Source organism: Frieseomelitta varia, unplaced genomic scaffold (assembly GCF_011392965.1).
Source record: "Frieseomelitta varia isolate USP_RPSP 00005682 unplaced genomic scaffold, Fvar_1.2 scaffold_326, whole genome shotgun sequence".
Classification (NCBI taxonomy): Eukaryota; Metazoa; Arthropoda; class Insecta; order Hymenoptera; family Apidae; genus Frieseomelitta; species Frieseomelitta varia.
Genome location: NW_025110064.1, coordinates 582,065 through 609,466, shown reverse-complemented (window position 1 = coordinate 609,466; position 27,402 = coordinate 582,065). Strand labels below are relative to the sequence as shown.

Sequence of the window (27,402 nt, the reverse complement as noted above, 5' to 3'; positions counted from 1 at the left end):
TTCTGACCCTGAAAAATTAAATGTGTTTGACACGTACAAGGAAGATAATATGTTTATATAAAGTGTATAAAAATATATTATGAGTAAAAAAAATAATTTTATTATTTAATATGTATATCAATACACGTATAATAATAGTTGCTATTTATCTTTGAATAAAATTGAATGTTTTCTTTCATCATTGCAAGGGTAAATTACAATATTTTAAAAAAATAACAAATTTTTGTTTGAAATTTTGTCTAATATATATTCAAAACACATGTTCAATTTTTTATGCAATTTATAATTAAAATTAAATAATAAACATACAATTCTATGTTCTTATAATAATTATTTAGTTATGCAATATTAGACTTAATAAGTAAAATATTATATATGAAGAAATAATAAAAATGTAACAAAAAATTGCAAATCATATTTGCAAATATATAATTTCTATTTGAATATAGTACAAATATATAGAAAATATTTGAATATTGTGGATGATAAAAAATTTACAAATTCAATTTTGATAAAACGAATGATTTGAAAATTAATTTTACACGTGACTAGTAAAATCTGTTAACAATTGTCTACTATAAGTAATATATTTTTGTGGATTATTTGATAAAATTAGTAAATAATATATAAGATTCTATAAGTTATATAGTAATTAATGTACGATTTAATATGCCATCCATTAATCTCCAGTTTAGCGGGTCCTGATTCCTTTGAATATAAATACACAGAATGCTGAATGAAAAATGGTAATCCCCTTGGTGAAATTTATCGTAGGACAGGTAAACATTCCTACAATTGGCTGCTCCAAAAATCTAAAATAGTAGTGGTATTTGACAAGAAAAAGCAAAGGAACCAAGGTAAAATTGTATTTAGTATTGTTATAATAGCATATATGTGTATACCATCATACGGGTAGCATATTCTCTTGCATACATAATAGATAAAACAATTCATGAACAATAGAAACGAATTTTAGCTGTCTATACAGTCAGCTTTATACTTATAAAATTTACCTAATTCACTAAAGATAAATGTTTCATGAATGAACCAATGAAACATAAATAATGACATATCGAAATAAGTATCTAGATGTATTTCTTATAAATACATTGGTAAGGATAATTTTTAGTATCTTTAATGATAAATGGGAAGCATAATATGGATATTTTGTTGCAGATTCCTCGTTCCTGTTTCTCACCTGCTGCTTCACCTGCCAGTTTCAATTTATGTTACAATCAGGTGTTATGGAACAAAAATACATACAATAGTATAAATAGAACACAAGTAGACATCATGTTAATATCATATTATAATGTTAAATTTCTGGCATTTCGTGTTACTTAAAATTAAAACCATGAGTATCCTACAATATGTATATATCTATGTATATAAAAAACACAACATATTATAGTATAAATAGAACATAATTGGTTCTAGTGGCATTTTTTAAAGTTTATGGATTTTGCGAAGCGATCAACTATCGTAATTTATTGTAAACAGTATATGAAGTTACAGCAGGCATTAACCGCATCCCGATGGGAAACTATCTGAAAACTATCTGAAATAAACAAACAATTATAATAAAACACATGAAATATATAAAAATGTAAATATACTTTCAAAGGTGTAAAATATATCATATTAACATTTAAATAAAACATTAAAGTATTTGTTATTTTTATAAACATTTAACTCCCTGAAAGTATCAACAGTTATCGGTGTGGGTATGATATTTCCTTCTTCTTACACCATTGATTTTTATAATAAACAATGAATATCAAGCCAATATAAATGTAAGTGATTGAACATAATAATATATGATATATGCAAACAATTATATTAATATTGAATTATTTTGTGTATATTATAATATATCAGAAAACATATCCTGAGTAGAAATGGGTATATTTTGATTAATTGTAATTCGTTTTACACTGAAACATTTATACATATATAAAAACAATATAATGTACAATATTCATGAAATGTGAACTATTATGCTTATTCTCTTGTATAGAAAATATGTATAAATTACCAAACACAAATCTTTTTATAAATACTTCTTATTTGTAAGAATTAATTAAAAAATTAATCAAATTAGAATTTATCCTATAAAAAATTTATATTTGAATTTCATGAATATTTTTCTAGATTCAGGAATAATTTAGACGTTTCATATATTTCGTGTTTCAAATATTCAAATATAAAACTACATGTTTTTATTGCACTCAATTTTTACATTGACTTAATATAAATGAATATTTAGAAAAATTGTATAATATAAAAAAAAAAAGAAAACAAAAAAGAAATTGAAACAATCATTAGTTTCTCAGAACTTTTTTCATAATAAAACATTTAAAAGATAACTTAAAATTAAAAATAGATGTAAATGTCAAGAGATCTTGATATACCAATAGCATAACATTTTCATCTTATACAATTTTCTAATAATTCATGCATATTTATTTACGATATGTAAATAATAATTACTTACAGCTAATATCTTTCCCAATGGAAGTTTAACTTTCCGTATTTGTTTGTGAATAAGGATAATTCTGATAGCCTGTTGGGAAAGACGGATTTTGTTGACCGGTTTGTGATTGTGTAGTAGCTCCAGCTCCCGCTGCATAATATCCCGTTGGAGTTGAATTGGCATTTATTGTTGGATAACTACCATAAGCTTGTGGAAATGCATTAGGAGTCCCACTCGCTGGACCAGATTGTCCTTGCATACTTTGTTGCATTTGTTGTTGAGCCATTTGATTGTTTTGCATTCCCAACTAATAAAAATATAAAATTTTTTATACTTTATTATAATCTATTTTGCCTTGATTTTCATATTTGTAATGATTAACATACCTTTCCTGCTTTCATTTGAGCTTCTATAGCCTCTGCTTCTTTTATTTTACCAATACTTCTATAATACTCTGCCCATTGTGCACTATAATCAGCTTGACCTCCATTCTGTGTAGCTCCAGTTTGTTGCTGCTGCTGTTGTTGTTGTGTTTGTTGCTGCTGTTGTTGTGCTGGTCCAGCAGAATTAGTTGTCGATGCATTAGTTTGGTTTTGTGTATTTCCTAAAATATAAAATATTTTTAATTTACAATTAGATAATCTTTCACGCAACTTTTACTTTTGCACAATATTTTACCTGATTGTTGATTATGATCTTGTTTTCCTTGTTTTGCTTGTTGTTCGATCATATCTGCTTCCCTGTGCATACCTAACGATCGATAATATTCTGCCCATTGTGCACTATAATCTGGTTGTCCTGTTTGTGGATTTACTTGAACAGGCGCTTGACTCCCTGCATCTTAAGCAACACATATTGTATATATTATGTATAAACGACATAAATTATATATTTATGTTCTTTTATAATATAAATGTAAACATACTTGTATCAGTAGTTTGAGGTTGACTTGGCCAGGCTTGATAAGCAGTTCCAGTATTCCAAGTTGGATTATATCCAATTGCTCCTTGTGTACCAGTAAATGACGTATTAGCTGGAGCCTTTGATTTAATTTATATCAATTAGTTAATACGTAAATTAATAATCCTTTTCTTCCATACACTTAAGGATTATGTTATCAAATAATTACCATGCCTAATTTTTCACTAAATATTCTTTTTGCATGCTCTACTTGTTCAGGATTTCCACGAATTATGAAAATTTTCTCATTTTCATTACTTTGATTTCTTCTATCTAGTTCACAATGAGCTCCAGTCTGCTGATTTATTTGTTTAATAGTTTCACCACCTAAAATAATTAAAATAAATGATGTGTTTTTAACATATCGTTTTTAGACTTATAAATAAATATAATTTTACCTTTTCCAATAATAATACCACATTTTGAAGATGGAACAGTAAACGTTGTTTCTATTTTATCTTGCATAGGTCCTCCTTGACGCCTATCCCATCCACCATATTCATTTGGATTACGATTATTGCCAAATCCGTTGCCTCGTGAACCACTTCTTGCTCCTATATTACTTCTACCATCATCTCTTCTCTAAAATATAAACATGAAAATTGAGATGAATATAATATTCTTATTGAATGTAATATTAATAAAGATGTAATAATTACCATTACACTATCAATAAGTTCCTGAATACGCTGACGTACTTGTTCCACAGCTTGATGTTTTCCAGACACTATACATTTTCTATCACCAGGACCATCCTCCCGTCCCTGTTGAAATTGGACTCTTGCTCCAGTTTCTGCTTGTATTTTTTTAATCATATCTCCTCCTTTACCAATAACAACACCTACTGCCGCTCTTGGAACAAGTACCTATAATTAAATGCAACATTTATTCATAACAACATATTTAACTACAAAAACAAATTAATTTTTAAATGTTACAGACAAAAATTATATTATTAATAATATCATACCTCTACACCATCCGTAGTTCCAGAACCATGATTAAAATTATTATCATTTGAATAATTTCCACTTCTATCACTTCCTCTTACACCTCTATGAAACATTTGCATTTCTTTTTCAGCTATTAATTCATAAACTAATTGTTTGGCATATTCAACTTTTTGTGGATCACCAGTTATCCTACACAAAAAATAATTTATAGTTATTATCTCTTAAAGTTGTTTGTATTTTAACAATACTTTTTTTTTTATATAAAAACGACAAATAGAAAAATAAAAATAAATTGTAATATTATTACAATTCTACTACCTTAAAGGTTTTTCTTGTTCTTGAGAAGGACCTTCTTGGATAACAACCATTTTTGCTCCGGATTTTTCTTGCAACTGTTTAATCGTTTCTCCACCTTTCCCAATAATTAGACCAACTTTTGGTCCAGGAATCATTATTTCAACAAATCCTGGATGACCCATCATTCCTCCACTATTTCCACTCATATCACCAATTCCTTCAGTTCTACTTCTTTGATTTACAATTGATAATACCAATTCTTTAGCTCGACTGAAACACACACAATTTAAATGTGCAATGTAATTTTGAATAATATTAAGTTAAAATATAATACTATTAATGTACAGTAATGTAATTTGTTTGCAACACATGATGTGATGTCTACTGTGTGCCAAGATATAAGTCATGAATGTCACATTAACATTTTGTTTGACAAAGAGTTATTTCTTAAGTGTATAATAAAATTAAATTTCATGTTAAAATGTCGTTGGCTTAATTATAAGCAGATTTAAATAAATAAAAATTCAATTTTTCTTCTTGTTGCGAATAACACGTCCCCATGCATATCCTATCCTCCTTTCTTCCTTCTTTCTCTCCATATCCTATTGAAAGCAAAAAACTATTAGTAAGTACAAAATTATTAAATTAAAAGCCACAACTTATTGATAAATTCTCAATAAGAAAATATTCTGAAGCGTATGTAAAGTCAAGTATGAGCCCGCTATTCGCATCCAGGAGCTAAGTAAAGATTCTGTAAAACATTTGACAATTTCAATATGCGAAAGCATGTAACCTACATTTAAGAAATGCATGTTAACATGAAGAGATAGCATATGGAGTACTAAACACACGCAAACTATATTTCACCAGTACTATCTGTGCTTAAAGCACATTTTCTAATGGATACAGTCAGTGTATATAAAGCATAATTATATGTATTACAACACCACAATATAGATTTTAAAACCATTTTGTCAAATAGTTGATACTTTCAGGTGTTTCTAGGAGATTTTACAGTGGAACTAGGTGGATAATTTGTTATTTAAATAAATAATAACCTAATGAATTTCGTATATCAAATATAAGGAGGATAGCAGGTTTGTTTTCCTGTATATGTGTTTATAAGATGTACATACATATATGTAAATACATATTTTGATATATGCACATATAATTCTTTCTCCCTCTCCATTTCTATATATATATACATGTATTATATATACATATACATATATATATATAACTGTATGTATATATACATAAGTATGTATATATACATAAGTATATGTACAGATGTAAAATATATATTTTGCATTATGAGTGTGATCAATATGTGTCACTTAACATAACACCACGAAGTAATCCTTTGTTCTAGGCAAAACTTTATAAAGTGGAAATTGCATTGCATACAAAATAGTTAAAATTAACAAAATAAGAAGGGAAAAACAAGTTACTTGACAGCTTCTCGTGAGCCAGTTAATGTGCAAAGACGTTCAGGTAGCCCACCACTTTCTGGTGCCATTTGTATTTTACATCCTGTTTCACTCTGCAATCTTGTTATTTGTTCTCCACCTCTGCCAATTACTGCAAAGATATTATTATTAATTATGATGATTCATTTGAAATTGCTGTGGTAATTTAATTACTAAGTTAAATAAGTATAAACTATATTAAATTTGTTCTCATTAATATTATATTCTCATTAATAAATATTTTTATTATAATCGTGTCATCATTTTATTATTTTATTATAATCGTTACAAAATTTATAGAAAAAAAAATTGAAATATATTATGATGCTAACTGTAAATTAAACTAAGTATTATTTCAATTTAATACATAAGTATTGAGAATATCTAAAATAATATAAAAATATCTTTATGTATGTTGATAATTGATTATATAAAGGCAGATCTAGAAAATCTTCCTTTCTAAATTATAAATGTCTGTTTATCTATTACATATATTGAATTGTTTACATATTACATATATTGAAAAAAATTATTGAAAATGATTTCTTTTCATAAAAATACATACTCTGTATTAGTATTTGTATATTAAGATTTATCATACGTAGCAATAATTTTTGAATATTTTTTAATTATTAGTAGTATTGCTATATTGCAAGATATTCTTACAATATTAGAGTTATGTCAAATATGCAAATTACATAGTTTATGTAATCTTTATTATGATATTTTAAAGAAAATTGCTAAGTTATTTATTTCTGACTTATATTTCAGGAAGAAAAAGTTGCTGAATCTATATTTGTATAACCTATTTTAGTTCTTAAAACAATTTTGATCAAACGTTGATCATTTATTTTATCATTTGGAATACTATTTACTTACTCAGACCGACCATGTTATCTGGAACTCTGATATCTTCATTACAAATACCTCCTACATTTCCAATTGGTCCTGCTGAAGATCCTGTTTGTCCTGTTCGTCCTGTTGGATTAATCGACTCTCCTAATACATTACTTCCTGCTGAGCCACGAAGTCCCATTAGTGGGTCTGATACCAATGATGCCATCTTTTTTGCTTCAGGTTCTGAAATCATGAATCCATTTCAAAAATATAAAATTTATTTTTTGTATTTATATTGATATCTAATATCAAAGTTTTATTATATTTTATTATACTATTTTAAATACTGCTTCAGTATTTTAATACTATATAGTATTGTCTTAATTTTTTGATTATTATTTAAGTATTTATATGCTGCAAAAATAGTTATTCAATTATTGGATCGGCATTTTTGAAATGATGAAAAGAAACGTATGAAAAACGTTTGTTTCTTCTATTAAATAATTTATATATGATAAATCAGAATTTCGTTTCTATTTATTATACATTTTGCAGTTACACTTTTTTAATAGCAATTTTCTTTTTAAGGTCATGATTAGTAATATATAAATCTAAAGGCACAGATCCAAATATTTCTTCAGTAATTAGTCATAGATTTTCAAATAATTTTTTATTTTCTTCATATTTTTGATTAAACTTTGCTTTGTTCCAAAAAGTTAAAATAACACGTAGCAATGAAAATTATTGAATGATGTTCTAGAAATTTAAAAAAATGTTGAAGAATTTTTTGAGATTTTTAAGATACAAAAATGTAAAAAAAGAAACTACATGGATATAACCAAATCATCAGTAAAAATAAAATAGTAGACAAAGGGTTAATACGTTTTGCAATAAATTCTTTATACATGTATATATGACATTACCTGACCCATCTTCAAGAGGACGTTTTAACTTAGAATCCTGATTATTTTGTGCACCAGCTGGATTAATCTTTGCAGCTATCTAAAACATACAAGCACATTTAAATTATCCACAGTTTAATAACAAGTGTGTTTATTGCAACAACTAAAATAAATGACTTAAACTAGTAATTACAAGATAGCCTTACAATCAAAGTTTATTTTAATACTAATTAAAAATATATAATTTATGTATTGTGCACTGTGTGCATAAATAATATAATTTAAAGATATAATTTAAAGATAGACAAATAAATTAAGACTTAAGAACAAATTAATTGTAAATTAAGATTCATCAACGTTACGAATACTATCCAAGTAAAATTTCTACCTAAGTAATTTTCAAATAGAATGCTAAAATATAACGTTATTAACCGAAGCAAATCTGATTACTTAATGTCTTTGCGACCTTTTTGTTTGTTGATGACTAAAGTCGATGTATGGTTTTAACAAAGACATGAAACGCTATATGGCCCACTTTTAGAAATACGATCCAATCATAACCTGAATCACGTTTAAAATTAACGGACTCACTTACTTGTTTTGCACGTTGCAAAGCTGCCGCAAACGCAGAACTTTGACTAAAATTTTGAGGCGGAGCAACCGCTGAATAGTCACTCATGATGGAACATGAAGCAGCAATGCAAATAAAACTATCCTGATATTTCTTCTACAAAATTAATGTTAACAATCGGTACCGTATGACTAATTTCCACACTTAATATTTGAAATGTATTTTCACACAAGGTATAAATATTTCAACACACTGCTTTGAAAATACACAATAGTGCAAAGCAGAGGTTTACGAGTGAAAGAACTGTGCTTTCACATAGAGAACAGTACAGCGCAAGCGTCGGTCATAGAATACAAAATTTTAAAGATTCATTGTTATTTTAGAATTGATACTATATGTACCTCAAGTGCATATATATATAGCATATTTGTATAACTGGACAAAAGAAATTGTTATTATTAATGTATATCTAAAATATATGAGGAAATAATATATTTTGTATATTTATTTGTGTAAAAGTATATTATGCAAAAATATGAAACACTTTTGATGCATAGAAACGTATACGTATGTATTCAACTTGTATAAAATTAAATCAAATTGAGTTAAAAAAAATAACGTTTTAACGTCTCACTTTCTGAATCAAATATTATTTACGCAGTAAATAATAAACTAAATACGCACGTACGTTTATGATGTGTTTACGTAGGCATATATATTGCTGATGTATGTTACTATTATAACTTTTGCTATAACTTTAAAGTATCTATAAGTTAATTATTAATTACAAAAATGACAATAAAATGATTTATGTAAAAAAGAAATTACTTTCATTCTATATATAGCTATTAACCCAATGGTAATAAACAGTTTAATACCCACACACATGCATATATCTTTCTTTTATTAGTAATTTTATAAAATACACAAACGAACTTGTTTAGCGCATATAATATCAACTAAATAACAAATATTATTGATTATGTAATAATATATGTATGTGTGTATGTATGTATATGTATGTATATATATATATGTATATATATATATCATTTCAAAATATGTAGTTCAAAATAGACACATTTGTTTGAAACTTTTTTTTCAAAATAGATACATTTGTTTGAAACTTTTTTTTCAAAATAGACACATTTGTTTGAAACTTTTTTTTCAAAATAGACACATTTGTGTGAAACTTTTTCACGATATGTGAAAGAAGTTAAAATTTATAATGTATTTCATTGCTAAATGAAATTATTCTTCTAAAATAATGTATCGAAGTTGTTTCTCGAAAATAATGATACGTTAAAACTTGAAGCTGGAAACGCTATGTACGTAATGATAAGAATTTACACTATCATTGCACATTTTTACACATACGTATACAATTGTGTTGTGTAAAGTTATGTCTAATCATAAGATCAAGATAGCCATGATGGCTAGTTATTTACCTAAAAATCATAATTGAGTGGTAGTTGATACGGATTTTAAATAATTTTGAAATTTCATATTTTTGTTAAATTTGTATAATAATGGAAGTATCATGTTTGGAACCTTGTGTTCAATTAAAACTTTCAAGAGAGGAATTAGAAAATACTGTAGACAAGGCTAAGGATTGGGCCCTTATGCATGGTATTGAATTTTATTCGTTCTTGTTTATTGATTAAAATATATAACAATTGTATTGAAATTTAAAAAATGTACATTCAACTTATTTTTGTTCAGGTATTAGTATGCGGTCAAAAGTATCCTTTAATAAAAATCAGGTACAAGTTTTGCCATTTACTTTACTACCATCAAGCTTTCCTAAGAAACATTTTGAGAAAGTCAAAGGTATTCAAGTATTATTGAATGAATTAATACATAAAGTGGCACATAATAATGATTTTTTAATAAAAAGTTTGAAAAGGTATGTAAAAATGATATATTATTTATATTTGTATTTATATGTGTTATATATATTGTTTTATATCTTTTAGTACAATTGGTGCAGATTCATTTACAGCAAAATTGTTTAATATATATGAAACTGTATATAAAGAAGGATTTAATCAAGTAAAACAAAATTATAATATAAATATAATTAATGTGCATTTATTTTAAATAATTTATGATAAGTAAGTCTCTGTATTATTTTCCTGTTATAGACAGTAAGTCTTGGTTTACTTCGATCTGATTACATGTTACATGCGAATCAGATTAAGCAAGTTGAGTTAAATACTATTGCAAGTAGTTTTGGAGGAATAGTTACAATTACTTCTCAATATCACAAGTGAGTTTTTATCTCAAAATTTGTAAATTTAGTTTATCTATGTAAACATAATATGCTCTTTTAGATATATCTTATCAGAATTAGGATACACAGATAAAATAAAAAATGTAAGTCATTTATTATTTCACATTCTTTAAATTTCCTTGTTCCTTATTAAATTTTCGTGTTTAGATTCCAGAAAATAATCCAATTAATGGATTATGTAAAGGGCTAACATATGCATGGAAATTGTATGATAATAAAAAGTAAGTAGTTGATATAATATGATAAAAAGTAAAAGTGATAATAAACTATCAAATAATTAATATATTTCATTACAGGGCTGTAATATTATTCGTTGTTGAAAGTGTCACTTATAATATATGCGATCAGAGATTTCATGAATTTGAAATTTCTAAAATTAATCCTGATATTAAAGTGATAAGAAAAAGTTTAAAAGATTTAGTATCTGAAGCAAGGCTGGGACCAAACAAACAGTTAATAGTGTATGTAAAATGTTATAAACATATTATTTATAAATAAGTAATTAACAATTGTTTATGTATTATTGAGCTTACTATCTAAGTCTATATCTAAATAAAAAATTATTGAAAAATTATCCTTTGTTTTCAGTGGAGAGTTAGAAGTTTCTGTAGTTTATTTTCGTTCTGGTTATGAAGTTGAAGCTTATCCTACTGAACAAGAATGGGAAATTAGATTATTAATCGAACGTTCTAAAGCTATAAAATGTCCATCAATACAATATCATCTAGCTGGTACTAAGAAGGTATAAAGAATATTAATTTGTTTTCTAAACAGTGTAAAGAACAAACAACTTTTAGGTACAACAATCTCTAGCTTATTCTAATGCGCTCAATGTATTTTTAAAAGATGATAATATAATAAAACAAATACAAGAGATATTTGCTGGACTTTATTCTTTAGAATTTGTGAGTATTAAAAACATGATTTATAATTATATATATAATCATTTTACTGTTATATTTTGAAACTATTTTTGTATTGAAATTATTCTTATGGCTTTCATTGTAAATAGAATAATGAAACAGAAAGTGTAATTGATAATGCTATATTACATCCAAAAAAATATGTATTGAAACCACAAAGAGAAGGAGGTGGAAACAATGTGTATGATAAAGACATAAAGTTACGTTTAGAATCTATGAGAAATTCAGAGGAAAGAACAGCTTGGATATTAATGGATCGTTTTTATCCTCCCGTGCAAAAGAATTATATTGTATGTGCTCGTAATGAGCCATTTGAAGAAAATCATTTACATTTTTCTAATGTTGTATCAGAACTTGGTATATATGGTGTCGTTATAGGGTATGTATTAAAATAGATTTTTCTAATAATTATTTAGACAATTATATTGAATGACTATGAGTTTGTATTTTACAGAAATCATGATAATATTATATATAATGAAGAAGTAGGTCATATTTTGAGAACAAAACCATCAAATGAAAATGAAGGTGGAATAGCAGCTGGAATCGGTGCTATTGATAGTCCTTATTTAATTAGTTAATATAGAAGATATATATATAGTTAAATATGTATATAGAATTATCGAGTATAGTTCAAGGGTATTAAAATTTTAAATTATAAAATTATATTTTTATCTAAACTAATGTTAATAAAGAATGTTGAATGATAATTTTTATAATTTAATCTTAAAAAGAAGGGAAAAAATGCAGTATAAAAGTGTATAAATATTGTTGATAATTCTGTTTTTATTAATTGTATGTAAAAAAATACGTACATGAAAATTTTACAGTTAAATTGAAATAAATACCATTAAATATTTATAAACTAAATAATTATGTACACAGTTAAATTTGAGTTTTATTTTCATTTAATAATTAAGGTGGTATATATTTTATTATATTAAGCGAATATCTTGTTTATTCATAGATTCTTTAGATTCGTCATCTGATTGATCAAAATTGAACATTTTCATTATTTGTTTCTCATTTTTCTCTGTTATATTTTCATTCTTGTTCTAAATAAAAAAAAAAAAAAACAAATTAAGATTTTATAACTGGATATGACCCTAGTGTTTTACCTGTTGGATATTCATAACTGGATTAACATATTCGTGTTCTCCAGGTGGCAAACCAGAAATACAATTAATCTCATTTCGGTGATCGAACGATGGATTTTGAAAATGAATACTGCAAGTAAAATAGAAAACTTAATATTTCTAACTAAAAATGAATTATCGATAAATTTACCTGAGATTATTCTTCTTTGAAAAGTTCGGTTTGATTTTCTGGTAATAAAAATAGGCTGATGCAACTATGAAACATGCTAATACTGTGATTATTATACCGGCTAACGTTCCTCGTTGTTGACGAATACTATGGCTGGCTATATTGGAATTGAATTGAATTTTTGTATTTGTGTTTTCTGTGCAAATGTTTTTGGAATCTTTTGGATACCCATCGTGACAAATACATGCGGATCTATTGTTTCCCGAAACACACATATAACTGCAGTCATGTTTCTCACAAAAATTTTTCCCTAATACGAAGATATGAATTAAAAATTTACTTTTCGTTAAAAGGTAAAATTTTGTTAATTAATTAATTATTTTTTAAATTAATTATTTTTTAAATTAATTAATTTACTCACCAACAGGTTGCTTAATTGTGTGAGAAATAATAAAGTGTTTATCGATGTTTGAAATACCAATAATAATTGTTGTACATGATTTGTCACCGTATAATTTGCATTTTCGAATTGCACCAATTGTACCCATCAACCAATATAAAGAATCCTCGTATATGCTAATACTCAAAGCTTGATAAATCTGTCATATTGGAAACAATAATGCAAAGATATTTGGAACAATATTTTTCTTACATAAATTAATCAATCTGAATTAATCGTGAATTAATCTATAACTTACAAATGTATTTACAACTACAACGCGATTAGAACCGTCCAAATTCGAAGATTCGATGGTTTTATGAAACGTATCTGACCAATACACTCTGGATCGTGTATAATCAATAGTTAATGCAAAAACAATACCCAGATCATGATGTACAATTGCTGTTGCGTTAGTACCTATTGTACTAGATCGATATATTTCCGTCATAGGTCTATCGTAATGTGACCAAATAGTTTGGCTCCAAAATAACCACCTAGATTAAAAATTCGATATATAAAAAAATGTTATAAGATAATATTTCTTATGATTATGAATATTAACATTTTATAGGTCATGTATTGAAAAATTCTAAGAATTTTGAAATTCGTATTTCAAATCACCTCAAAATCTCTCTAAAGGTAAATGGCTTATAAACATATTTTTAAAGTTTTTCGATTCTCTGCAGATAATTAATCATTTATGCTTGTATAATTTTTCAAAATTTGTTTTATACACAATATATCAAAATATATTATTTTTAATTTATAATCAAATTCTATAATAATAAAATTTGAAAAATTTGAATTTTATTATTGATTAAATTAAATTCATTTTAACATTATTGATTCTTTGCTTCAGTAATTGATATTTTACGATAATGTTATCCTGTCATACTATTGGAAGTGCCTAACTAATCGTGGCAACAGTTACATGCGACTATATATATTCTATAACTGAAACATACCCCTTCTTCGGTTCGACAGCAATAGAGATTGCTCGGTATTTTTGTGGAATTGATACTACTTTAGCACACTTCTGTTGCTCTAGATTGCAAACCTGTAAATTATAATTTAAAAAATTTTCATAATTGCATAGAGATATTGAATGAACGCGAACAGTGAATATTCACTACCTGAATACTACTGGAACGATCATTATCATTAAAGTATACATTATCAGTAATCCAATCAACAGCTAAAGCTTCCGGTTTGCCAAGACCGGTAACAGTCTTTCGTTCTTTGGTTTTCATATTTATTTTACTTATCATACCTAGAACATCTATAAAAAAAATCTAGTAATAAGACAAAGAATATCTATAACAGAAAGAAATAAGATAATAAGAAAAAGAATATCTATTAATAAAATAAAGAAATATCTGTATCTATGTAAAGAAAGATAAAGAAAAGATTTAAATTTAATAAGATAAAGAAATAAGATCACATTGAGAATTTAATAAAATATGAATAAAGCAATAATACATAGAAATAAAATAAAAGAACCAACATCTGATTATTAAATTTATGTCATGGAAAATACGTGTGCATGATTTTATTTATTAGTTATTTGTGAGTTATAAAAAGATCTGTGTGCTAAATTATTGAAAATGGTGTAAATACTGTAAAGTGTTTAGAGTTTTATATGTGATAGAAAAGTCTGATCTTGTAAATTCAGCTAATCTAAAACTGTTTTTATTATTAAAATAATATCTTTTATAAAAATACGATCAGTTACCAAGCATTTATTTAATAATATTGAGATCTAGCATAGTCATCAAATTGTTTTTTATTTCTATATAAAATTTAATAAATTTTTAATAAAATTTAATAAATAAAATATTTTTTATATCTATATTATATATATTCAATTATTGTTTTAAAATATTGAAGATATTGATTTGATAATCATGTTTTAATATAATGCGAAAAAGTCTATTCTATTATTTATTAATAGGAAATATAAATTCTTTCACCATTTTTAACATCCAATTATTTTTTAGTAATTTTGTACCATATAGAAAAATTTGTGTAACCACCTTTTAAAGAAATATTAACCTAGAAGAGAAGATATGCGAAAAACTACACATAGAATATTTTAAAAGAAACAATGTGAATAATAAACATATTGGTGTTTAAAAATCAAGTATTAGTACCATTACTCCAATAGATAGTATTTTCCTTCGTGTTCACGTCAATACCATTTATTTCAAAATTCATTTCTTCATAAATAACTTCAATTGAATTCAAATTTGGTGATAACTTTCTGATGCCATTACCAGAAACTGTGATTATCTCCATTTGTGGACCTAGTTAAAGGAAAATAATGTATTAGAATAAATACATATTGATCTATCATATGTTTCTGGATATATCATCTATCGCTTCTTTGTAATTAAATAGTTATTCAAAAATAAAATAAAACTTAGAAAATTAAGTCTTTCCTTACCAGCCACTTTGCACGAAGTTTTATCACTTCGAATGACGTAGCCCTCGTAACACGAGCAAGTATAAGATCCATTAGTATTATGACACAATTGTGAACAAACATTGTCTTCGCACTCGTTGACATCTTCACAAGATTTTAAATTGTTACTTAATTGATATCCATCTCTACAATCACAGACAGGACCAGTGGGTGTTTTGTGGCACATATTCGTGCAGGGATTGGCCTTGGTACACGCAATTTCTGCAAAGTAGGTTTTAAATATGGATACAAATAGTAAAATTTATCTTAACACTCTTGTTTTTGAATTTTTTTAACTTCATTCATTGAGGAAAGTTTTAATTTTGAGAAAAGAATTTATTGAATCGAAAAAAGTATTGAAGAAAAGTAATGCGAAGAAACGCGCAAACTTGTTATACTTTTAAAATTAGAACTTAGACAAGAACAAAATTAGAACAAAATAACAATTAATATTAATATTATTATTAATTAATATTAATATTATTATTAATTAATATTAATATTATTAGAAATATTAATTAATATTAATAGTATTAGAAATATTAACTAATACTAATATTATTAGAAACATTAATTTATAATTATAAAATTAGAAAAATTTCCAAAAGAAAAAAAAATTTGAAAAAACAATTGCTTCGCATATTCGACTTGTCAACTGAATATAATCTAAAATTGAACTTTAATAATAATTTTATTAATAATTTATGATTTTATTATGACTTAAAATAATGTTTTTATTTGTTTTATTCTCATTGTACATACTACATTCTCCGTATTCATCACTTTGATCCGAACAATCCACTTTTCCATCGCACACTTTGATAAAAGGGAGGCAAACGCCGTTGGAACATTTGAATTCTTTACATTTAGATATCGGGCTGACGCTATTCATTCTCGAATTACCACCGTCACAATCTTTTTCATCCGATCCATCCCCACAATCATTTATCCGGTCGCATACCCAGTTTTTATCAATGCATTTCTGATTGTCACAAACATACTCTTCCTTTTCGCATCGAGCACAATTACGTTCGTCGTCGTTTTTTGGACAGTCTGAAATGCCGTTACACCTACGAAAACACGTTAATAAATAAACGAATAAAGTTTTCTTTATCTGCTTCGTGAAAACACGTCTGTTAAAAGTGGGAAAAAATGTAATTAAAATTAAATAAGAACTATGGATCAGTAACTATTACTGTTTCAAATATCGTCATATTCAAAGATATGAAAAAGCTTTATTAATAAAATTTATTCAGTAAGCGGCCATAATATGGCAATAATAATTTTTTATAGATGAAGGATTTTCAAAGATTTCAAAGTCACCTCTACATTTTTGAGTAAAATCATATATTTTCTGATTCGTTAGTCAAAGTTGCTTCGCATTTTTTTTTATAAAAAAATATCAATCATGTATGTTGGGAAGCTATTACTTTTTAACTTTAACTTATTATCCATCTTTCATTTTTCCAATTTAATTTGTTCCTTGATATCAAATTGACATAATGGTAAAATATATACGATCAAAAAATAAATAATTAAATTTACAAATTTTTTTATTCATGATAAATAGATTAAATTTCTATACTTTATTGCCAAGGTTCACATCAATCTTACTCACTCTCCCACGTGTAAGTTAAGTATAAATCAATTTCATATGATGAAATTGTTTTGTCTACCTTATGATCATTTATTTTGGACTTGTCACAATTATGTTCCAAAATTATAATTTTCAAAAATGTGATTCATTGAATGCATAATTGTGGTATAATGATAATAATTGGAAAATAATGATACCGTATTTTATTAACAAAAATATCGAAAATATATGTTATATGTTAAAGAACAGATGAGAGTTAACTTTGTAAAATCCATGATATAAAAGTTGGGCTAAGACAAAGATAGTATATTTTTGTATTTACATTGTTTTCATCCTTCATGCAATAGATTTTATAAAATTAAAATACCTAATTTTTTCTTTTATAAGGAATATCAGGCAATATTGCAAGCAAAAAATATATGATTACTGTTTAAAAAGTGATAAATCTTTTTAACTTTCGTTAATGAAATTTTTTTCGTATCTCCAAAAATAATATGTGTTTTGGAGTAATAACTACCCTTATAATAAACAGTATGATGTTTTTAAAAATCTACATAATATTATATACATATTCCTTGCTTCTTGTCAATAGTATCTAGTCGAAATCGAAATCCATATAATGACTGTGATGTTAAAAGTATGAGGAAATTAATTGATTAAGAAATATAGTAAATAGAAGCTTACGACGTACAAATAGCAAGAATTACATTTAGTAAAATTTGAAATTAATGCTGCTTTCTCCTTTCTTATTTCGAAATTTTAAAATATTTGCATATAACGTTTACTTTTCTCATCAAGTGCAAATATTTAAATAAATGTAAAAGAACAGAGAACAGTAAACACGATTAAATGTACACTAATAAATATATTGTAGTTATAAATTGACTGACCTGACTTCATTGGGAAGGCATAATTCCGTGTTGAAACATTTATACTGATCTGCAGAACAATTGACGTAATTATTATTACCCACGTAATTGCAATATTGTTCATCGCTGTTATCTTCACACTCGCTGATTCCATTGCACTTCAATGTTAAATCGATGCAACGACCGCTTAAACAAGTAAACATTTCGGATGGACATGCGCTTCTTTGGCACATCTCGTGTTCGTCAGAACGATCTGCACAGTCAGCCTTTATCCATACACAAAGTTAATTACACACTTATATTTTTTAACGGAACAGATTGAGTTTGTTTTTTAATTCGCATTGTTTGCCAATATTAATATTATAACTGAACTGTTCTTTTCCCGTTTCAAATAAGAGATAAGATTACATTTAAAAAAAACATAATTAATATAGTAAGATACTTTCCCCAAATATAATTTAAATTATAATATATAATTTACACTTTTCCCAAATATATTTTAAATTATAATATGTAATTTACACTTTTCCCAAATATATTTTAAATTATAATATATAATTTACACTTTTCCCAAATATAATTTAAATTATAATATATAATTTACACTTTTCCCAAATATAATTTAAATTATAATATATAATTTACACTTCTCCAAAATATAATTTAAATTATAATATGTAATTTACACTTTTCCCAAATATAATTTAAATTATAATATAATTATAATTTATTTAAGTTATATTATAATTTATTTAAATTATAATATGTAATTTACACTTCTCCCAAATATAATTTAAATTATAATATGTAATTTACACTTTTCCCAAATATAATTTAAATTATAATATAATTATAATTTATTTAAGTTATATTATAATTTATTTAAATTATAATATGTAATTTACACTTCTCCCAAATATAATTTAAATTATAATATAATTATAATTTATTTAAGTTATATTATAATTTATTTAAATTATAATATAATTTACACTTTTCCCAAATATAATTTAAATTATAATGTATAATTTAAAAAATTTAAAATTTAAAATAATTTATAATTTAAAAGCCGTATTTTTCAGCTGAACGTATGCTAAATCATAGTATATAATTTAATAAATAATTCGTATTTCAATGACAATCTTTTTGCCTAGTTAATGACACTTATGTTTCATCAGTACATTCTAATTTCCTTTGAAAATTATTAAACACAATTTTTGTATTTATTCAACAAAAAAGCTACGTATTAATTCAACAAAAAAGCTACTGTTCTTTACTTTTACATCTTTTTTCTAATTGATCTACTGTCTCAAGGAAACAAACGAACAAAAGAAATAGAACGAAGAAGCAAAAGGTGTTGAAGTTAATTTATAAATAAGCAAACAATCCTAAATGAAAATTGTAAACTCACCTCTCCGTCGCATTCCCACGTTTTGGGTATACAAGTCCCGATTTCGCACGTGAAGCTGTCAGTCTCGCATTCGTGCTTGTCGCAATTAAGTTCGTCCGAAAAATCAGTACAATCGTTTTGTCCGTCGCATACAAGGTATTTCGATATGCAAGCCCCCTCGTGACATTGAAACTCATCTGGAAGATATTAGAGTCATCGTGAATGATTGTTGGCTGCTTGAACACCTACAGAGGTCTTTTATTCAGCCTACACGCGATATCAAACATCGTTTTTTCGATGTTGATGTTTCATAACAATAGCACTATTCGATTCGGTTACACGAGTTCTATCATTTCTTATCGTATCGAATAAATTGGCCGTAAGAGAATCAAATGGAGACCTTAATAAATGTAGTCTTAATGAGGTACCTATGTCGATCAAAAACGGCGACGTTTCTATGTTCCTATTTCTCAGCGAAAATCGAAGTTCGAAGAGAAGTAAGAGAAGAGAAAGAGAGAGAGAGAGAAAGAGAGAGAGAGAAACAATAAAACTTCTCCTTCGTTTCTTATTTAAATCGATAAATTCATTGGTCGTTTTATTGATTTAAGATTGAAATTAACTAAAAATAGACGTCATCTGCTAAAGCTTCGTTCAATCAAGCCTGTTTCATCGAACAATATAACTTAAACTACGATTACTCTATTCGCGTTATTACGATTACGCAAGCAAACAACACGATGGTTTTAAAAAATGTTAATTTATTGATTCAAATAAATATGCGAGCTATTTAATAATTTCATTCGCTGATCTCTCAAATTGGTCTACATTGTCGCTTTATATACACAGTATATAATTTATCGCTTATAACTTGTGCTCTAAATGTTCAGACAGTATTGTTATTGTAGACGATAAGCACATTGTAAATAAGATTTAATAAGTGGTTTGATTTACTGGAATCGCATTCCTTTTTATCGCAGCCCTCCTCGTCCGACCAATCGGCACAATCGTAGTAGGAATTACAACGTTTCGTCTTGTTTATGCATTCGCCGTTTTTACATTCAAACTGATCCTGATGCTTGCATTTGGACCAGTGGTATTCATCGCAAATGCTTGATTCGTCTTCTCCGTTAGGGCAGTCTTGTACTCCATTGCATCTGCAATTGCAAAATATCTTGTTTTAATAATATACACGAATGTTCAATATATTATTATCTTTACGGAAACAGATAACTTTTTTTTTCTTTAATTTGCAGGTACATTCTTGAAATAAGATGAATTGGTAAATTTTATTCGCTAGATATTGTTTAATAAGTACACAAAACGCTACAATTACAATTACAATTTAATGAATAATGTTATATTATAAACTTTAAGTGACTTTATAATTAGAAATCGACATTGTACAAATAATATGATTTATTTGTCGAATGTTGTATGTTGCAAAGAGAAACATCTTTGGATATTAATCTTATATATGGAACAAAATAGTAATTACCACGAAGGAAAAATGGACATGTTTCAGAAATATAGAATAGATATAGAATAGATATTTATCTTATATAATAGAATAGATATAGAATAGATATTTATCTTATATATAGAACAAAATAGCAATTACTACGAAGGAAAAATGGACACGTTTCAGAAATTAAGCCAATTAATGATTAATGCATGATTAATAGACAGAGAGAGTTACAAAGAGTTACAAAATACACTTGTAAGTTGTCGAATTTTGCGATTTTACGAAATCACAAAACATAATAGCATCTTATGGAGTGGAATGGCGAACGCCAGGATACATGATGAGGGAAGAGTGGCAGAGAGATCTATTAAGAACAAAAGCAGGGAAGTTAGCCTGGAATTATGAGAAGAAGCTGAGAGAAGAAAAGGGAGGGGAGCTAGCTAGGGGGTGTTGGAAGGACAGTGAGAGAGACAGGGAAAGGAACAAGGGAAAAGAGTTTTACAGGTTGAGGGGATTGGCAGCAGAAGAAAAGGAAAAGATGAATGGAGGAAAGAAATTAGAGTATGAGGAAATCGAGAGGAAGGATAAAGAGATACAGAAAAGTGAAAGATGGCAGAAGATCATAAAATCAAAGTATAATAAATGATACAAAGGCATAAAAGAAGAGGGAATGCCAAGTTACATGAAAGAAAAATGGAATACGAATAGGATGAGAAGGCTCGCCAGGTATAAACTGGGGAATGAAATCAAGGAAGAAAGGTACTGGACAATGGAAGAGGAAAGGAAATGTAGGCTGTGCCAGGAGGAGGAAGAGACGTGGGAGCATGTGTGGAAGGTATATGGAAGGAGTGGGGAGGAGGAGGATGGCAAGTAAATGTTGAAAGAATTCTGAGGGATGAAGGACAAGGAGAAAGATGATTGAAAAGGCTGGATGGAAAAAGAAATAGGGGGCAGGAATAAGGAGCTGCAGGAATGGAGGAACGGGATATAGCGGGATGATTGGAAGGAGAGAGAGGAAGCATGAATCAAAGGATGTGAGGGCAGATCGGAGGAGGAAAACAAAGTAGGGTAGGAAGAAAATGGCGAGGGGCGAATAGGGCACGGAAAAGGACAAAGTGATAATAATACAAAAAATGAAGCCAAAGATAGGATGGGGAGAAGGAAAGGGATATAATTAGATATAAGAGCGGGCCTAATGGAATATATAGTAGGATGTTAGCTATGGTAATGCTTATAGTGTAATTAAGTAGTGGTTGTTATACTATTATATTATTATTATAGTATATTATATTATTATTATATTATATTATATTATATTATATTATATTATATTATATTATATTATATTATATTACATTATATTACATTATATTATATTATATTATATTATATTATATTATATTATATATTATTATATTATATTATGTTATTATTATATTCAATATTAGGGAATGATATGTGAGTGGAGATTATATGATGCTAGTGAATGATTATTGTATTTATTTCTAAGAAGACTGTATGGAGATGGAGAAGGAGCAGAAATTGTAATCCTAAGGGTAAACAATAAAGACCTATCTATCTATCTAATAGCATCTTACCTTTGATCAAACTTTATGCACACATCATGTTCACTGCATTTTATCTCGCCAGCATTGCACGCAGTTTGAGGACTACACGTTCGATTATCCACGTTTAGCATCATGTCGGGGGGACACGCGCAAAGCTGAAAATTTGAATGAAATATTTGAAGTATAAAGATCACCAGATCTTACAAAAATTGTAAAATATTGTAAACTTACGTATGAATGAGAATTGGATAACAGACACACATGAGAGCAGTTCCCATTGTTTATACGACACTGGTGCTCTTTTACATAGGTTTCGTGTATACCCACTAATTGTATTCTGTCCAAGTTATTAGGTATTTCTGAAAGATAAAGGTGTTTTTATACTAATATGATCTTTATTTATTATTATTCTACTAATAGTTTTTATACTAATATAACCTTCATTTATTATTATTCTACTAATAGTTTTATTATTATTCTATTAATAGTTTTAATAATCTTCACTTGTTATTCTAATAGTTTTTATACTGATATAATCTTCATTTATTATTTAACCTAAACTATAAATCTAATCAGTTGGACCAGTAACTATGATTACCTTAAATATCTTTGTTGTTTTTGGAAATATAAAAAGCTTTATTAACGAAAGTTATTCAAAACAAGTGGGGCCATAATATGACACAAAGTTCGATTTTTTTGTAAGTGAAAGGATTTCGAAAATTTCCAGGTTGCCTCTACTTTTCTAAATAGTATCATATATTTTTTGGTCCATGCAACTCGATATTATCTATAAAAAAGCATTAACTTATGTACGTCGAATTTTAATTTTATAAAACCTCTTATAAAGCCCCTTAAAGAACTCTCCCGTGTTTCTTCGTTTCTCACACAATAGATTTTACAGAATTAAAATTAAAATATCTCCTAAATTAATACTTTAAATAATACATAATAATAATAATAATAATAATAATACAAAAATATATTATTCCATTTAAAAAAGTAAAAGTAATGTCGAAATTTTCGAAATTCCTTTATCTACAAAAAAATCATTATTGTCATAGTAATGTTTGTAGTAAATAACAAACTCTTTTTATATCTTTAAAAAGATGATTATGGTATATAATATAATCCATCCTGTATAAGTTATTATTTCTGTATTTTATTTCTCATTATTTTTTTATATGAATTATATGAAATGCTGAGAATAAGGAAACATGAAAGTCAAATTAAGATTAAATCCATTTATCAGCTACTTAGAAAAAATATTTGATTATAATATGATTAATAATACCATATTATATAACCATAATAAATATGGTTGATCATTCAAATTTGTGAATCAAGTCAATTGATCATTAAAAAAAATGTTATAACTCGTTTTTATATTACTTACTTAATGTAATATGTTTCTGATATTGCTGTGTGTTGCTCTTTTTAGTCCAGTACAATTGATCTGACCTATATTGCGTCCAAAATACATAATTACCAAGAACGGCGAGACTCACAGGTTCTGATAAACCAGTACGGAAGATGTATGTTTCGAGACCTGGAAAATATAGTCACAATTGTTAATAATACTCAGATGCAAAAAAACAGCACATTTTAGAAAAGAAGAAGTCTTTGATTTGTATAATAACATTAAATTTGTAATTATATACTATAAGATAAATTTCATTTAATATTTAATATTGCTATAAATTGATAACAGCAATATGTTTAAGTTTAAACTTTTATGCATATCATTGAAAGCCGAGAATCCAAATAAAAATGGCTTCCATATTTTAAATATTATAACGAAGCTGTACGTACACAAAGAAACTGCAGACATAACATAGTGCAAGAAGTATGATATGATATTATAATGCTCTATGTGATATTAATAGTTAAGTTTCTTAATTAAATTTCTTAATTTATTCTTAAAAATTATCAGACTACGATAGGATTACGATTTTATAATTGTAAAGTGTGGAAAAAATTGTTGTCTTTCATTTGAAAATTTGTAAAAAAGTTCTGCTTTTCTATGCACTTGTGACAAAAATACAGACCTGGAATGGTCGTAATACCAATACGACCAGTGCCTTGATCACTCCAAAACAATTGTTTCAGATCTCTGTCGTAGCACAAAGATACTTTCGGTCCAATTAACGGTATTTTGTTCCCTTCGATCGTGATTCTTGGACCAAGTCCGTTCATATTCATCAGATCTATGCGGTACGATTTATCCGCGTTAAATACGACCATCATGATACTAAAACATGATCACACAACAAGAATTCAAATAAAAGCACGTATAAATTATTTTAGAATTTACTCGTTCCCTGTGAAAATATATAAAGATAATTACCCTTCTTCCGGCACAAGCGCAATATCATAAGGTTCGTCCTGGAAGTAGAAGATCGTTTTTTCATTGTTGTCCAAATTATGAACTTCGATAGTTTTGTGCTTCACATCCGACAAATACAGATTGTTTCCAAGATAGTCGAAATCCATTCCACCCAATATTTTATTCTCGATGGATATCAAGCTTTTCAGATCATCAGTGTGTGTGTTAAAATGGAAAATGTTGTCCCTCAGTTGATCGCTGGCCAGTAAACCACCTGTGTTGATTTTCGTTCGATCTTTTAATAATCAAGATATTAAAAAAAAAAAAAAAAAAAAAGAAAATTATGGTATCGTTAGATACTTATGCAGATACAAATCACGTTGAATATTGCTGTTCGATTTTGAAAGATTCTGATCGTATTCAGAGTCTCGAATATTTGTTAACAGTGTCAAGTATTATAATTCGTCTGTTGAAATAAATATAATAGAACGTTTATGCAATGATTAGTGATTAAAACCGTACCAGTAAGAGGATTATAAGCAATCCCAGTGATGTGATTTAGCATAACGTTAGTTGTCATTTTCGGTTTTCCCAACAATTCGTGATAATAATCTATGAGTGTGTTTCCCGTTGCAATAACTAAATGCACTTTCTTTTTAACCGCTGAAATTTATTTAATTCGTACATTAACAGATAAATGTATAGCATTTTCATAGTCAATACGTCAAAATTTATAACAACAATATATAACTTACCACGACACGTATGATTGTCACGGTTTAATTCCTTGTCCAATGTACAAGCACAAGTATATCCATTCTTTGAATTTAATAGACACAGTTGGGAACAGGGATTTGAATTGCATGGATTCGGCATCTATCGTCGAGTATTGTATCTTTTATTTAGGCGTAGAACGACAAGGAAGAAATAATTGAACGAGTGGTGTTACCTTGGGTTTCAAAACAGAGTGATATATATGTATGCCATAAATGGTACTGTTCGTATCCACTAGGATTTTCCAATTTTTGCCAGTGAATTTATCACACGATTGTATGGTATTGGATATCCAATCGCTCCAATACAACTTATTTTCAAACACAGCCAATGAAAATGGTTTCTTTGCTATCCCTTTCAGTATGACCTAAGAAATAATTTTAAATGTAATTGTCGTTCCTCGATAGAACATTGTTCTATTCAGTGATACTGAGAAAAAAAAAAAAAAAAAAAAAAAGAAAAAAGAAACCACCGGCTGGAAAAACTACCGGTTCGTTGTTAATTTTCGAGGGCCGAGTGCGTTTTATTTGCCCCTGGCATCCGAGTAGTATGAATTATATGTATACAAATTAAATAAATTAATGAAACGCTCGGTAGGACTGGCAATTAAGGGTTAATTAAGCCGCGGCTTTTATAGATTTCGCGACACGTCCCCATTGTGTTATTTAACCGAGATGTGGGATATTCCGTTCGGGGGATACGGCGAATAATTTATAATAACCGTGATTTGAATTTATGGCGGCAGAGATTTAACATCGTTACCGAGGAGAATGTTCTTTTCTGCTGTACATATGTAGTAAGAATACCGAGGGGATTGAGTAAATATTTTAATTACTTGCACGTACATGCATTGGTGGTTACGAAGAGACACTAATTGTGAGTTATATTTTGAGTTGATATTAAAAAATGAATTGATTCGGTCTTATAGGAAATGAGTCTCAAGGAATATTTCTTCATCTTACTATAATTTAAAATGGCTCGATGCGAAATGAAGCATAAACATAAATATTGGTTTCTTTCTTTTAGGATTTTATGAGGATATTATTTTATTTTATAAGCATCATTAAGATTGTCTTACAAAGATATTATTAAGATTGTAATCAAATAATGATTACAAAACGTGCAATTATATTTAAATCTTTTTGACAATTATAAAAATACGCATTCAATTTATGTGTAAATGATGATGAAGCTTGAACGAAAGCATCTATATTGAATTACATATTAATGATATTGCGTTCGCGAGGAAGAAGAAACATGGGGAAAGTAAAAATGTAGTAAAAGTTTGCACTGTCATTGGTGGAAGTAGTCCAAATATTGTTATGTATGATTTATAGGAATACCGTATGATTGACGTAATGTCAGTGTTATCGACGGCATAGCGAGAGGAACTATAAGACGTAGAAAAAAAGAAAAGTTCTGAATTTTTTCCTATGAAGTAGTGCAATAAATTTAATGATAGTAATTCTGAAATTCAGAATATTTTTTGAATTAACGCTAATATTTACTAAATACTAATATTTACTAGTATTGAAATTCAAACATGAAGAATAAAGTGAAGGAATATTA

General features: G+C 27.1%; 3 protein-coding genes across 8 annotated transcripts; 1 reads left to right on the top strand and 2 right to left on the bottom strand.

Annotated features, from left to right (window-relative positions):
* Positions 1 to 526: 526 nt before the first annotated feature.
* Positions 527 to 8,807, bottom strand: LOC122530074 (far upstream element-binding protein 3). 3 transcript variants are annotated; one of them, XM_043656725.1, is made up of 14 exons: positions 8,490 to 8,807; positions 7,916 to 7,994; positions 7,035 to 7,235; positions 6,138 to 6,267; positions 4,705 to 4,953; positions 4,404 to 4,575; positions 4,093 to 4,299; positions 3,832 to 4,015; positions 3,603 to 3,760; positions 3,399 to 3,513; positions 3,152 to 3,313; positions 2,860 to 3,077; positions 2,495 to 2,780; positions 527 to 812 (listed from the first exon to the last, which is right to left on the bottom strand). In XM_043656725.1, exons 1-13 carry the CDS (start codon positions 8,571 to 8,573, stop codon positions 2,520 to 2,522), a joined length of 2,220 nt encoding a protein of 739 aa, XP_043512660.1. In that variant the 5' UTR covers positions 8,574 to 8,807; the 3' UTR covers positions 527 to 812; positions 2,495 to 2,519. The 3 variants fall into 3 exon arrangements, with proteins under 3 accessions (XP_043512660.1, XP_043512658.1, XP_043512659.1); XM_043656723.1 differs by lacking the exon at positions 527 to 812 and adding an exon at positions 851 to 1,558; XM_043656724.1 differs by lacking the exon at positions 527 to 812 and adding an exon at positions 851 to 1,554.
* A 774-nt stretch (positions 8,808 to 9,581) lies between these two features.
* On the top strand, positions 9,582 to 12,967 carry LOC122530076 (glutathione synthetase-like). Of its 4 annotated transcripts, none has more exons than XM_043656731.1 (12): positions 9,588 to 10,094; positions 10,188 to 10,371; positions 10,442 to 10,517; positions 10,610 to 10,734; positions 10,799 to 10,841; positions 10,906 to 10,979; positions 11,055 to 11,219; positions 11,347 to 11,500; positions 11,556 to 11,663; positions 11,771 to 12,060; positions 12,136 to 12,274; positions 12,844 to 12,967. In XM_043656731.1, the coding sequence occupies exons 1-11, from the start codon at positions 9,995 to 9,997 to the stop codon at positions 12,260 to 12,262; spliced, it is 1,446 nt and encodes a 481-aa protein (XP_043512666.1). In that variant the 5' UTR covers positions 9,588 to 9,994; the 3' UTR covers positions 12,263 to 12,274; positions 12,844 to 12,967. The 4 variants fall into 4 exon arrangements, with proteins under 4 accessions (XP_043512667.1, XP_043512666.1, XP_043512665.1 ...); XM_043656730.1 differs by lacking the exon at positions 12,844 to 12,967 and adding an exon at positions 12,606 to 12,625 and having other exon boundaries at positions 12,136 to 12,297; XM_043656732.1 differs by lacking the exon at positions 12,844 to 12,967 and having other exon boundaries at positions 9,582 to 10,094; positions 11,771 to 12,038; positions 12,136 to 12,391.
* LOC122530104 (vitellogenin receptor) lies at positions 12,584 to 26,684 on the bottom strand. The gene is made up of 22 exons (XM_043656771.1): positions 26,679 to 26,684; positions 26,009 to 26,200; positions 25,815 to 25,935; positions 25,582 to 25,722; positions 25,081 to 25,333; positions 24,782 to 24,984; positions 24,130 to 24,282; positions 22,968 to 23,095; positions 22,767 to 22,891; positions 20,658 to 20,860; positions 19,728 to 19,903; positions 18,338 to 18,582; positions 16,613 to 16,920; positions 15,833 to 16,072; positions 15,540 to 15,692; positions 14,523 to 14,668; positions 14,355 to 14,446; positions 13,646 to 13,883; positions 13,369 to 13,546; positions 12,969 to 13,257; positions 12,800 to 12,908; positions 12,584 to 12,736 (listed from the first exon to the last, which is right to left on the bottom strand). Exons 1-22 carry the CDS (start codon positions 26,682 to 26,684, stop codon positions 12,617 to 12,619), a joined length of 3,819 nt encoding a protein of 1,272 aa, XP_043512706.1. The 3' UTR covers positions 12,584 to 12,616.
* Between the last annotated feature and the right edge of the window lie 718 nt (positions 26,685 to 27,402).